The following is a 13921-nucleotide window of genomic DNA, read 5'->3' as shown; positions in this document are numbered from 1 at the left end:
TTTCAGAGGCGGTTGGCTGTTCTTTATAAGTAGTTATGGTTAGAGAAACGAATAGTTACAGTGAAGCAGGTAAGTGTAGCATATGAATAATACTTTCGGTGGTTACTGGGGTAGTGAAAGTAGAAAATGATTAGAGGGTATATTATCATGCTACTACCTGAACAATGTCGTAATTGGGAGAGTGAATCGTAGCAGAAAAATTGTAGCAATTTATGAGTTGAAATTAAAATAAATGAATAATATCGGAAAACATGCATACATTACTGGCAAAGTGTGTCACAATCTTCGATTTATGTGCGGGGTCGGATCTTTTCTTTTCTAAAAACTGCACCTGGTTTATTATATTAATAATAATAATAATAATAATAATAATAATAATAATAATAATAATAATAATAATAATTACTTTGTCTTGACAGACGCAGGCTACCTCAACGTTTATTACCACCCTCATCGTAGTTGTTGTGTGAATTGTCAGTGACACTCAAACTACGCCTTTGGGCCTGTAAGCGAATTTTTAGGACAGAAGCTTACATGAACGGTATCATACACAAACACACACACACACATATTTGTATATTTTGGCAGCAAGTCATTATTCGAGCACGTCTGATTGAACACGACAGAGTTATTCTTTTTTCCGATTTTTCTGGATATCTTTTCCATTCGCCGAGCAGCCTTTTTTTTTTTATTTCAGCTGGCGTTTTGTATGGAATGGCGCCCAAATGTTGTGTTTCAGCCATATTCTTCTCAAGCGATTTCTATCGGTGCGTCCAATTATCTTCAGGGGCGATTGTTATCGATTTCTTTTCCTTTGAGGCTTGGTGTATTTATATATTTTTCTTAATTGGTTATAAAGGTGGGTGCAGAAAGATATGGGGCAATTAATTTTTATTTTTTATTTCTATTTTCTATTTTCTTATTTACTTATTTTATTCATTTAGTTTCATGTTAGTTATTAAATGTTGTTAGTATATTTGTCCCGGTGTTAAATTAGATCCGGTTAAAAAAAATAGAAAGCGCTTGAGAAGAATATAGCTGAACAACTTTTGGGTGTCATTCTATACACAATGCCTGCTAAAATAAAAAAAAACGCTGGTCACTGAAGTATGGTGTCTGCTCAGATGCTGCACTCAAATTAACTGTCCTTAGTCAATGGAGGGGGAAGCCTTCTATACTAAGGCACTTTTATTTTTGCAGAATTCTCTTTTGAGGGGAGCTGGTTATCTCCCACATGAAACCGACCTTGTCTCACATTTTGTTTCGTGGGAAACAAATAAATAACCAGTCGACATCTCGTACTCGTATTAGACTGGTGGCTGAAGTGTGGTGTAATTAATTGTCCTCCGTCAATGGAGGGAGGGGGACCCTTCTATACTAAGGCGATTCTATTTTTGCAAACTGCCAGAGTGCCCCTTTTAAGGGAGCTGGTTTTCTCTCAAATTAAAAACGACCTTGTGTCACATTTTATTTTCGTGGGGAACCAAATTAATACCTAGTCGAGATTCGGTTACGTGCGTATACTGGATTGGTGGCTGAAGAGTGGTGTCTGCTCATATGCTGCCCTCAAATTAAATTGCCCTTAGTCAGTGGAGGGAGAAACCCTTTTATACTAAGGCAACTTGCAAACTGCCAGAGTGACCCCTTTAGGGGGGGCTGGTTTTCTTCTACATTAAAAACGACCTTGTGTCCCATTTTGTTTTACGTGGGGAAACAAATAGATATCAGTCGATATCCGGTTGACCAAGTTGTTCATAGAATGAAAACCCCTATATTTTGTATGCTTTTGTTAATACATTCTGTCGCCGTATACCTGTGGTCTTCTTTTTTCTTGTGGCTCCTTAAACAGGGTCGTAATAACAATGCTTACAAAAATTAAATTTCAAATTAGAAAAAAAACATTCATTGTAACGCAAGTTCTATGAATACATATTTCTTTTAAATTATAAACAACTCCTAGCAAATAGAATTCAATGAATTTTTTTTTAATTATTTTATGATTGTTTTGTTTAAATCAAGATAAATATTTTTCTTTTGTTTTATAATAAACTAATGATATCAAATAAATGTTTTCTAAAATGACGTGGGCCGCTGCGAGTTCATTGTTTGTTTTAGTATCTTCGCCATTTTACGTAAACGGCCCGGAAAATTCCGACGATAGTATGGTTGTTATTCTGCATAGGTACTGAAATGTTCGCAGTTAACTGCACTCGAACCCTGATTATTAATCTCAGTCGAATTTCACAACTTTTACAATCATCACTTGCGATTCTATTCGAACAAAACATTGTTAAAGTAGTCCACTTTTCTGTGCCGTTTACGGACGTAGAAGACCTATTCAATATTGTCGTTGCTGGTTTCGTTATATACTAAAAGAAAATATGATCATCCTCATATCTTATGAATTCGAAAATTCTACTATTGACGTTGGTTTCCCCAATATATTTTTAGACAAATTTATTTCTAGTAAGACAGCCGGTCTTTACAGAAGGGAGTACTTGAAACTTGCCGACATCTTACGTGAAAGTGATTTTTGTGGAATAAGCCTGATTTGAACTTAGAACACTCGAGTCATCAACCCGTATTGTTAACCTGTTAACGATCGTCACTGAATGCAAAACATGGTTTATGAAAGACAACATTCTGATGAAAAGAAAACTGTTTTTATTTCACCGGGAGAAAATACGTTCGTTGCAAATAAAATATTATTCTACTAGTGTGATTTTATTTTGTCTTCATTCCTTCATGTCCGTCAAAAAGTCGCCTCGTCTTTCTGTTCGCTTCCATATTTTGATAAGGGGTCTCCTGCACCTTATAAGACATTCACAGTAAGAACTCTTCCCGCTATTACAACTGCAAAGAAATATACTTTCTTTCTTTGTGTGCCTAAAATCAAACAACGTATGATGTTTTTTTAAATAAGAAATATATTCCTTTATTTTAACATGTAAAAAAGGGAGAATTTGTAAGAACTCTGGGATTCAACTGACATACGACTGTCCCCGGCAAGTCATACTTACAATTTTTTTTTTTTACGACTGCCACGAAAGGCATCCAGATTTTAACTGTTCGGGACGGAGTCACAGTTCCAATTTTTTGCGACGTTTATTAACGACTTCAAAATTCAAACTGAATCACAAATCTTCCCTCGTGCCGAAAAACTAGAGAGATCGAGAGAGAGAGAGAGAGAGAGAGAGAGAGAGAGAGAGAGAGAGCGGAAGAGATAGCGAAGAGAGGGGGGGCTAGATATACATTTATATCCCGAGCGTAAATTTTCCCATTGTGTATAAAAACGTAATATTAGATTCTCTATGCTACATATATTACAGTGCAGTGTTTCTCAGCAATTTTTCTTGTGTCCGATATTCAGCGTCAAAAGAAATCGCATATGCTTTTTAATTTAAGATGTTGAGTAACATAAATATATTTTATTAACTTAAAACAAAATATATTAAATATAATTATGAATTATAACAACTATATTATTTCAAAACAAAGAACAGAAATTGCATCAGATCTTTAAAAATTTCTAACGGCTATATGTCATTTACAAATGTTCTCATTCACTTCATGCAATAAACGCTATGCACATTTTCAATGGTAACAGCTTTTTTCATTCTGAAATAGACCAAATACACCCGTTTCTCATTACAAACACAAGTATATTTTGAAATATTTTACTGGTATATTATTTCTTCAATCCAATCATCCGGGGAAATCTTGAAATAAGCCGAAATGTTGATGACCTTATAATTTTAGTTTGTTATTTTTAGCTCCCTCCCTCCACACACACACACACACATACACACACACACACACACACACACACATATATATATAGTCTTGAAAGCTTTTTAACTTTTAAAACTATACAAAAAACATTTAATTTTGATTTTTTATCATTCGTTAGAAAACTATTTAGTCAGCAAGTCATTTAATAACCTACAATCACTGCATCAACTTGCTCTTTCACTATAGTACCAATGGTAATTTAAGGGATCATCAGCTGTTTACTATGAAACACTGTTTCGGGGATTTAAAAACAAAACAGTATATTAAATCATGGCTTCCCAGCAGTGTTGATCAAACACCACCTCCCTTAATCTTAAGAAGAAGACATGTTACAGATATTAGATCTAGTTTCCTATTCTTAATTAATTTGGCTAACCTATTCATGATATAAAAATGAATTCCTTACCTGTAAGATTCATCTGTTCCCAAATTCAAAATGGATATATTTTTTAATTTACCAGTGTTGTATTTATAAGATTAGGATTAATCCATTTGACTATTTAGCACTCCCTACTATGATTAGTATGTTGTATATTTACATTCTTATGTATTGAAATTTAAAAATATTTATAAATATATGCATTTTTTTATTTAAATTATTTTTTCATTTCATATAATGCATTTTATACATTACAAATATATATATATATATATATATATATATATATGTTTGTTATATATTTAGTAATAGTGTGTGACACCTAGCCGATAGGTGGGCAGAATGGGGCCAACGCCCCTAAAAGAGCAGCAGCCTGACCCTTCAAAAATGCCTATAACCCCCATCGGCATTCCCCGATTAGAGCACTTCAGACAATAACCAATAAACTTGCTCCACTCGAAAGCTAGGAGGGAATGCCTGTGGTGTTGACATTATAAGGCTATCCAGAACTTATACCTTAATCCGATAGCAAAACGGCCTCCGAAATGGTCCAGTGTCTGACGAACTAAATATCAAAAACAGTACCTTTTCTGGTGTTCAATACTCATTGCAATCGAACACCAAATGAATGGCGCGAGCGGGTACAATACGTGCTAGTAATTCTTATGAATAAATCAGTAAAATTCGAAATGTATTTCTTATAATAGAATGTATTTCATTAAAATAATAATAATTTTCTAATGCGATTCAGAATCCAAAACAAAACAAACTTAATGTCAGACTCTAAATTATGAAAAGAACAAATTCAAATCAATCGAGCTCATTTTTTACGTATTACAAACATTTTCATTTATCTTTACGTTGAAACTATTGAATCAAAACGCAGTTAAAATAAAAGAGTATTATCCTACGCTGTAAATACGAAGGACGATCGAAAATAATGCCTCCTATTTTTTATCCCGTCCGATTGGATCAGAGATAATTGCAGATCACATTGTTATGATAAATAGAGTTATGCATTTATAACCTGAAAGTTTCATCTTTTTGTTTCAGATATTGACGGTGTGAAACTCTTTAGCAAATCATGCCATGGACGCTGGTTAGAAGCAGAGATGCGCCATTGAATTTTTGACAAAAGTGAATTGGCAATGGTGGTAAATATATAGAAAAATAAATCCTCAGGTACAAAAGATCCCTTGTTTTAATGAGATCACTTCCGTCTTCGTAGCTCTTCAGAGGTTTTAGTTTAATAAAAACAGAAGTCTTTACTTTTGGAACGACTCTCATATATTAATGAAAGACTACATTTTATCGTGTTCAATTGCATTTAATCATTTACTTGCTTATTAGTGAAAAAGGAATCCATTATTTTGAATTACATATCATAAGAACAGAATATCGTTGATGTATTCACGAAACTCACAAAAAGAATAAAGTTAAAGCGTTTTTCTACAACACTTGTTGGGGGTTCGACTGGATAATATTTCAAGGGCCTGTCTGTATATAAATTTCTATATATTATAAAAAAACTAGTCCTGAACAAGATGTTAAACTGCATCCATTTTGTTTGTATTAACACTTTAACATTCTAAGGCATAACTAATACTTTTACTGAAATAAGAAAACGTAAAAAAAATAACTTCTTTGCAAACATTTTCTTTGTAAATTTTCTCTTTGACAAATAATTCTTGCATCACTTTTTTCGCAAACATTTTCTTTGCAAATTTTCTGTTTAACAAATACTTTTTACATGCTTATTTTAAGGGGCGCATAAATTATAATTGACTTTTATTTTGTTATGCACATTAGTTTTCTTTCTTATTTATTAGAAATGTCTTATTTATTGCATTGTTTTAATTAACAAATGAAAAAAAACTCTCTTCTTAAACGGGTAAATATTGCATGTTTATTTATATGTATATTCATGTATATGTATATGTGTATACGTTTTTGAACAAAACTGCATAAATCAAATTTAAGAAATGACTTCCTTTTTTTCACATGCCCATCCCTTTTTAAGGTAAAAATAAAAAATTTCTTTTATTTCTCTTTTATGTATACATAGATGTATATGTTTCACATTTGAACAAAATTAAAAATGGCGGCTTTTTACATGCTAAAATTTAAAGATCCAAATGATTTCTAATTTTGTTTTGTATAATTGAATATAAAAATATATATTCATTTTTTAGCAGAATTATAAAAAAAATAGGGAAATGTTGCAATATTTCATAATGGGATAGGTATTTATTTGCTTCTCCACGTAAGCAAAATATAACACAAGGTCGAGTGGAGTGAAGCGGAAGGGGAATGGGGAATGGGGAATGGTATATAGGTTGCCTCTACATGAACCAACAACCAATTGCCACAAAGGCAATAGTCTCAAAGTGCAGCATCTGTCGGAACAGATACTACATTTTGATTTCAGCCAAAAGGCCCCGTACAGTCTGGATATTCTAGTTATAAACGATGCTGCTAGGAACTGACGAATCGAATCAATTCACGTTCTGCTACCAACCAATCAGAAACCAAAATTGCTTCATAAATATTAAACCTTTCTGGAGCAATTTTGCATATGTTTTCTTCTTCGTGTCAACACTGGAAAAATCTTTTTCTCCGTGGATTACAACTCGAGAACTGTCTACTGCAAACATCCCAGGACTTGTGTAGAACAACGAACCATCGGAAATTGTTCTGAAACTAAACATGGCTTACACTTCTAGACTTATAGGGTCGATGTTTTACTTCGTTCAAAACTAAGACTTCTGCATTAAGAAAAAAACGTCTGATAAAACAAGTTACATAGCAAAATGAAATAATAATACAACGATTTGATTATAACAAAATGTTAATATACTTTAAAAAGAAATCAGAAATGACGGATGAGAAGAACGAAGTTACAATAAAGAGTGATGATTTGCGGATTTAGCTTTTTATAGTTCATTCCGGTAATAGTTCTTATTATAATATGTGGACTGAAAAACGAATTTGTTAGTATGCGGTAGATGTACTAAATAGCGGCTAGTAAGTTGTTTATTCTAAATTTATTCACAGTGTAACAGAGCGCGTATGAGCGCGCGTGAAAATATCAGCAGCAGTCGAAGGATAGCTGGCTGGCGAAAAAATTAGCAGCAGCCGTTTAAGCACATATGCAGATTGGCAAGTGTGTGGAAAGAGGAGCAAAATGGGGTAGATAGACGTGTGAAAATCAGGAGTAAGAAAGAGCTGGCTGGTGCCGGCGTGATATGGCAGCGACAGGGACTTTTAAGAAAAACGCATGTGTGTGCGTAGAGACTTTGCAAAAAATAATGAAATGCGTTGTGTTGGAAGGACCACGATTAAATGTATTTTATTTGTACTTACATAATGCTGCCCCGGGTTTTTATTTTTTATTTATTTTTTTTTTTTCCTTTATAATTTTTTTTTGTTCCTTTTGCGACGGTACTCGCATTACAATCGGAAATTTTAAAAATTGCTTCGCTACAATAGTTCTCAATAATTTTAATGAAACACTAAATTCTCCTCGGGATCTTATTATTAAATTACAATTTGGTCAAGATCAAAGTGTAGTATCTGTTCTTCAGATGCTGCACTTCCATTTATTGTTCTCTTTCGGTGGAGGATTAATCCTTCACGACTGAGACAATTTTTTATTTTTGTATCTTTTCTCCGCGTTAAAAAACGACCCTGGTGTCTAACTCTGTCCCGTGGGGATGCATAGTAAATAGGCACAATAATAAACGTACAAATACTACGATAAAAAAATTTAAATAAAAACATGAATGTTAGTATGTGGTAGATGCCAGTGAGTTGTTGTTGTTATTTCTTTTAAATCTATTCACCGGCACGTTAAAAAATTACCTAGTTACAATAGTAATTCGTTACTTTATAATATAAATGTTCTTTATAATATAAATGAAACATTAAATTCTTCTCGGTTTATTAATGTTAAATTGCAATTGACAATTCAGGTTAACAACTAAAATAATAAACGCACAAATACTACAGTAAAAAATTTAAAAAGAAACATAAATTCGTATCTTTTTCAGGTTCCGTGGATTCTTGGATATGGCATTATCCACGAAGATTATCACTTTGATGTTAATAGTCTACATTCAAATCGTCGAGTCCAGGTCTCGTGGTAAGATAATTTTCATTAAATCCTAACCTTTTATTTTATTTTTTTTTTTTTTACAAATGAGTCACCACTCATCAAGGCCCGGGGTCTACTCGAAGATAAGGCTTAATGAGTGTACAGTAGTCAATGGGACAATATCGTTGTAATCGTTAGTAGTGTAAATTTGGTAAATTGGATTACTTAAGACGACCATATTGTAGTCAGCTGAAAAGTAGGGAAACAGAAGAGAGATCTACGGGCGTGCAGTTCAAATAAAGAATCTTTGTTCAAGGAATCTATATTTAAGTTTAGGCACAGATAAAACGTGGGGGAAATTATTGGTAGTAGTTTCAGATAGACGAGTGTTTTTCCTGAAAGTTTGGCAAGAGGGGGGGGCATAGATTGGAGCTCAGACGAATATTTGCCATGAAATAACGATAAAGCAGAGACAGACTCGTAATATCTCTTCTGTGGGAAGGAGGTTGCAAGGAGGTTTAACCTCCTATACATGTACTAATATATTTTTTGTTTATTTATATTAGTGATGGGACGATTACAATATGTTTCCCGATTCTGATACAATTACCGACTCCGATTCCGATTCTTTATAACAATCTATATATTTAACTAGAGAGTTGTAATTTTTTTTTTAGATTACCAATTACACGTTAAATGTACATATATTTTCTCAATGGTTAAAATACACTCGTGGGTGGTGATCTATAGATTTTAGTTTTACTGGAGGTTTTAAATCAATAAATACATTTTTTTTTTATCTTTACTACAAGACGCTGAGGATTTTACCCTAAAAAATTCAAATAAAAATCTGAAAATCGGCACAATTTTTTCCGATTTTAATACACCTGAATGTTCCGATTTTTCCGATTTCCGATTCGGATTAATCGTCCCAACACTAATGTATATGAATATAACTATACTTGTTGTACAGAATACCAAAATGCTCTAAAGTTAATGCTTGACTAAACCCTGCGTATCGCAGGTCAATATTTATTTAATTTTGAAACTTCTGTGAAACGCAGAGAAGTGAAATTTGGAACACTGGAAGAGCATAACAAAGTGCTTTATTTCCCTGATTTTTGTGGAATATGAACAAATATTTTGAAAGTTATAACTTTTCTATTTACTGGTAATTTTAAGTGTGTATCACTTTATTGCAGGTCTCCCAAAATGCATAGAAAGGGTCGATTGAAAGCTAGTAAAAAGAAAAGTGCTGTTGCAGGCCTTGTAGAAGGTTTATCTCTCGTAGATCTAGCCAAAGAGCTTGGAAGATATCGAAGAACATTGTCTTCACTCGTTGAAAATCCAAACAAAGGAAGGACAAAAACACAATAAAGTCAGTTTCTGCTTGTGATGTTAGAAAAATTCGCCGTCAACTTATCAAGCAGCTGGGCAGCAACAATGCTGCTATATTTGACAAGGCTGGAATACCATCTTTGCCAGGAAAGACATGCTGCAATGTCTTAAATGAAATTGCAAGAAGCATTAAGCCCATAGCAAGACCTGTGTAAACCAAACTCATGAGGAAAAATGTTTGGCTTGGGATCAGAAATACATGAAAACCAGCTTTGAAAATGTTCTTTTCACCGATGAGGCCAGAGCAACTCTTCATGGATCAAATGGATGGGCTAAAGTTTAGAGTCCTCTTGGATTCCCTACCCCTGATCGATTCAGTCGTCAACAAGGAGGTGGAGGTGTATGTTTTGGGCTGGAATAATCTGCGATGAACGAATGTGATCATTTCGAGTGCCAGGTGTCAAACTGAAAAGCCAGTCTTATATTTTATTTTTAAATGAGCATTTGTCGCCATGGCTTGATGAACTTCCATTGGCGCGTCACCGCAAATTGATATTTATGCACGACTATGCGCCATACCACTCAGTTAAGGCTACGACATTCTACCTTAAGGCATTAGGCATTAGTAGAGAAAATGTGATGGCCACCTTGTTCTCCAGATATAAACCCACTGAAGCAGCTCTGGTCAATAATAAAGATGAAAGTTTATGGAGGAGGTGTTCAATTTTCGTCGAAGGATGAACTTTGGAGGAAAGATTTTGGAAGTTTCCTATAGCATCACATCATCTCAAATCCGCCGATTCGCATCATCAGTTGACACGAGGCTATTCAAAGTTGTTTTGAAGTTATGTTGATAAAAAAATATTGCCTTAAACAAAATAATGTGAAATTTGCTCTTGTTTTTTGGTTAATATTGTTCACTGGATATGTTCTCCATTTCATATAAGTATAAATATGATGTTAGAATATAGTTTTATTACCGAAAATATACATTTTAGACACTTTCAATAAAGTGATGCACACTTAAAATAATAGAAAATAGAAAAATAAGCATAACTTTCAAAATATGTGTTCAAATTCCTCAAAAATCAGTGAAATAGGGCACCTTGTTATGTTCTTCCAGTGTTATACCAAATTTTACTTCTCTGCGCTTAGTAGCAATTTCAAAATTGAAAACAACATTGACCTGCAATAAAGCGATACACAAGGTTTAGTACAGCAAGTTAGGAATCTCCAAAATGGCAAACACACCTGGATACGACGTACAAAGTCAATAAGTTTGGCACACTCATTTCTTGGCACTGACCTGATTTGGACGTTGGTGTCCCTCTTAATTTCAAGAAAATCTGGTGATGCTTTTGAAACCCATGATCTTTCATATAATCTCGCAGATAAACATGTGAAGGCTTAAGTCTGGTGAGTATAAAACCCATAAATGATCACATCTACTTATAGGGTGGAACGACAAAAGTGTCGTCCTAAATAAAAAAAAATACGACTTTATTTTAAAACTTTTATTGAAATAATCATTTCTGGTATATTGATTATGCAGTAGAGCTGAAACTATTCACTGTAACCGACTTCAGCCTCAGTCACCGTCTCAGTACGGGTCCGGACCTGGGAGCATACCTTTTGTACAAGCGCCGGCAAGAGCTCGGCGAATACTCGGTGGATGGCGGCGATCAGACTGGCCTTGTGTGTTGTGGGAGATTATATCCGGACCCGTATCGAGGCGGTGATTGAGGCTGAAGGCGGCTACATTGAGTAGACGTCAGCTCTACTACAAAATCAGGTAACCTAAATTGATTTTTTCAATAACAGTTTTGAAATAAAACTGCAGTATTGTTTTTTTAGGGGATACTTTTATCGTTCAACCTTGTATAAAAGTAAACTTTCTCTCTCTCTCTCTCTCTCTATATATATATATATATATATATATATATATATATATATATATATAGTGTCAAAAATAGAAAAACTACTCCTTGCTTACATAACGTCGCCTATTAATTCGACACATTCACAAAATTGTGAGTCAGGTTTATATAAAACAGAACAAAAGAAAAGGAACTAAAAGTTATCCCAACGTTTGGGAGACGTCCTACAATTGGTTAATGAAAACATTAACTCATAAGGGAGAATAACCAAGATTATTTTTGGTTTGCAAGCTTGACTAAACACCATGTCATATTTAATAATACCCGATTACGGAAATAATATCCTAAAATGATGTTTTACACACTAACACGCACAAACACACGTGCATATATATATATATATATATATATATATATATATATATATATATATATATATATATATATACTAGCAAGGAGACCCGACGTTGATGAAATCGCCCCTTTTTCAATCAAATCAATTGATTGCCTGCTCTAGTTGTGAGAAATCGCTGTGCACCGGGAGGGGAAAGCTTCGCATGCCTCTCGTAGTGATTGCCCCTCCCTCTTTACATTTTATAATTAAAGTTCTGTGTTTTAAGTTTTTTAACTCCAACTTTTAAAGAGTTCCTACCTAAAATAAAAATCCATTATTCATTGAACTTTTGAATAGTTAAGTCGCTGCCTGATGATATCTGTTGTTTGATTGAAACAAGTGGCTATTTGTAGCAGCGGGATGTGAGCATGTTTATATAACAATAAACAAGTATTATCAGCTCTTTTTATTGAGCACTATCTAACAACCTCGTTGAATTCATTAGTCCATTACTTTTGAATATAAAAATAACCCGAGTATATATATATATATATATATATATATATATATATATATATATATATATATATATACACACACACACGCGCGGTGGAACGATTAAATTGTCGCTCTAGAAAATACGGCATTCCATTTCCATTTGATGAAAACTGGTGTTCTATTTTATTGCAAACCATCTACTAGTTGGCCAGTAGTGTAAAAATTCCAAGAGCCTTTTATCATGTCTGAAAGTGACACAATGTTCAACGAGCGAGATCGAAGATGCGCCGCTGTACAATTCATGTTCTCTATCGATCCAAGTTATGACAATAGGACCATTACCAGCAAAAATAAAGCAGTGGGTGCCCATGAATAACACGGATGTGACCAGGGTGATGAAAACAAAGTTTCCGGCCATGAGTATGGTTATTGGGGTAGTTTCAAGTAAGGGCCACATAATGCCAATTCACAACTTCGAAGTCGACTTGAAAGTCAAAGTGTACCTGGATGTGCTGAACAGTGTGCTGATCCCCTGATGAAATAGGCAATTGTCCAAAAAGACTAAGGCTTGGCTTCAGAAGGAGTGCTTACTAGTCCCCCCGCTCTCCGATCTGAACCCGCTGGACTACTTCGTTCGGTTATATGTCGAGAACATCACCAACTTGATTTCCCACATCACCAAAGTCAACCTGATCGCCCCATCCGCTCAGTATAAGCCTAGCCCCCACCGATGCTTGTGGAAAAGGCATGCTCTTGGTTTCGGACCCGTATGGAGGCGGCGGTTGAAGCTGAAGGCGGATACATTGTTAAGATGCCACATAATCAAGTTCTTTGCATTTATTTTTTCAATAGGAAGTTTTAAAATAAAGCCGTCGTGTTGTTTTTATTAGGGCGACACTTTTATCGTTCCACCATGGACACATACATACATATATATATATATATATATTTAAAAGAGTGTAGCCATCAACAATTGTGGTTTTTTTTTAAAGGTTTTCATCATATTTTTATTTTAAAATATTTTTATAACGCGTTTCGAGCTTAGGGTGTGCTCTCTTCAGATATTTTCGTAAAAAGTTTTTCTTTAAAATGGGAGTTTGTAGATATGCCTCCGCTGATATTAAATATGTTTTTCAGACTGATGCTATGCGTGTGTTCAGTGTTCAGACATTCTGTCTCCAACTGTAAGTGTTCAGTGTCGGTCAAAGTTAGTTTCAAAGAGTGTTTTTTAGTCCATATGGTGAAGGTTTTTATGGCTTTTTTAGGGTTCTTTTTAAAGACTTTCTTTCCCCATGTATAGCATACACTCACACACAATCACATACGCATACATACACACACACACACACACACACACATATATATATATATATATATATATATATATATATTCAGGTTTGAGATGTTCAAAAGTAGGGACTAATGAATAAAACGAGGTTTTTAGATAGTGTCCGATAACAAGAGCAAAATATCTTTTATTACTTATTCGAACGTAAACAGCTACATTTGGTCACTACAAATAGCCATCAGTTTTAATCAATGAGACTTTGTCAGGTTACCCTGAACCATTCGACGCCATAGAAAAAAGAAAATACTGGGCTCTTAAAAAA

At 34.2% G+C, this 13921-nt stretch overlaps 1 protein-coding gene across 11 annotated transcripts in view; it reads left to right on the top strand.

The window, feature by feature from the left end:
* The window catches only part of LOC145284872 (chymotrypsin-like protease CTRL-1), a 157223-nt gene that overhangs the window by 59480 nt on the left and 83822 nt on the right, over positions 1 to 13921 (top strand). For all 11 annotated transcript variants that reach the window (XM_080133892.1, XM_080133883.1, XM_080133889.1 and 8 more), the window contains exon 2: positions 8221 to 8312. Coding sequence is in view for 9 of the 11 variants with exons in the window: in XM_080133889.1 (XP_079990015.1) it covers positions 8221 to 8312 (92 nt within the window). In the remaining 2 variants the exon portion in view is untranslated. The remainder of the gene's footprint in view (positions 1 to 8220; positions 8313 to 13921) is intronic.

This window comes from Euprymna scolopes, chromosome 9, assembly GCF_053919585.1.
Source record: "Euprymna scolopes isolate OS-2025 chromosome 9, ASM5391958v1, whole genome shotgun sequence".
NCBI lineage: Eukaryota > Metazoa > Mollusca > Cephalopoda > Sepiida > Sepiolidae > Euprymna > Euprymna scolopes.
Note: the sequence above shows the minus strand (reverse complement) of the source record. Positions and strands in the feature narration are given on the sequence as shown.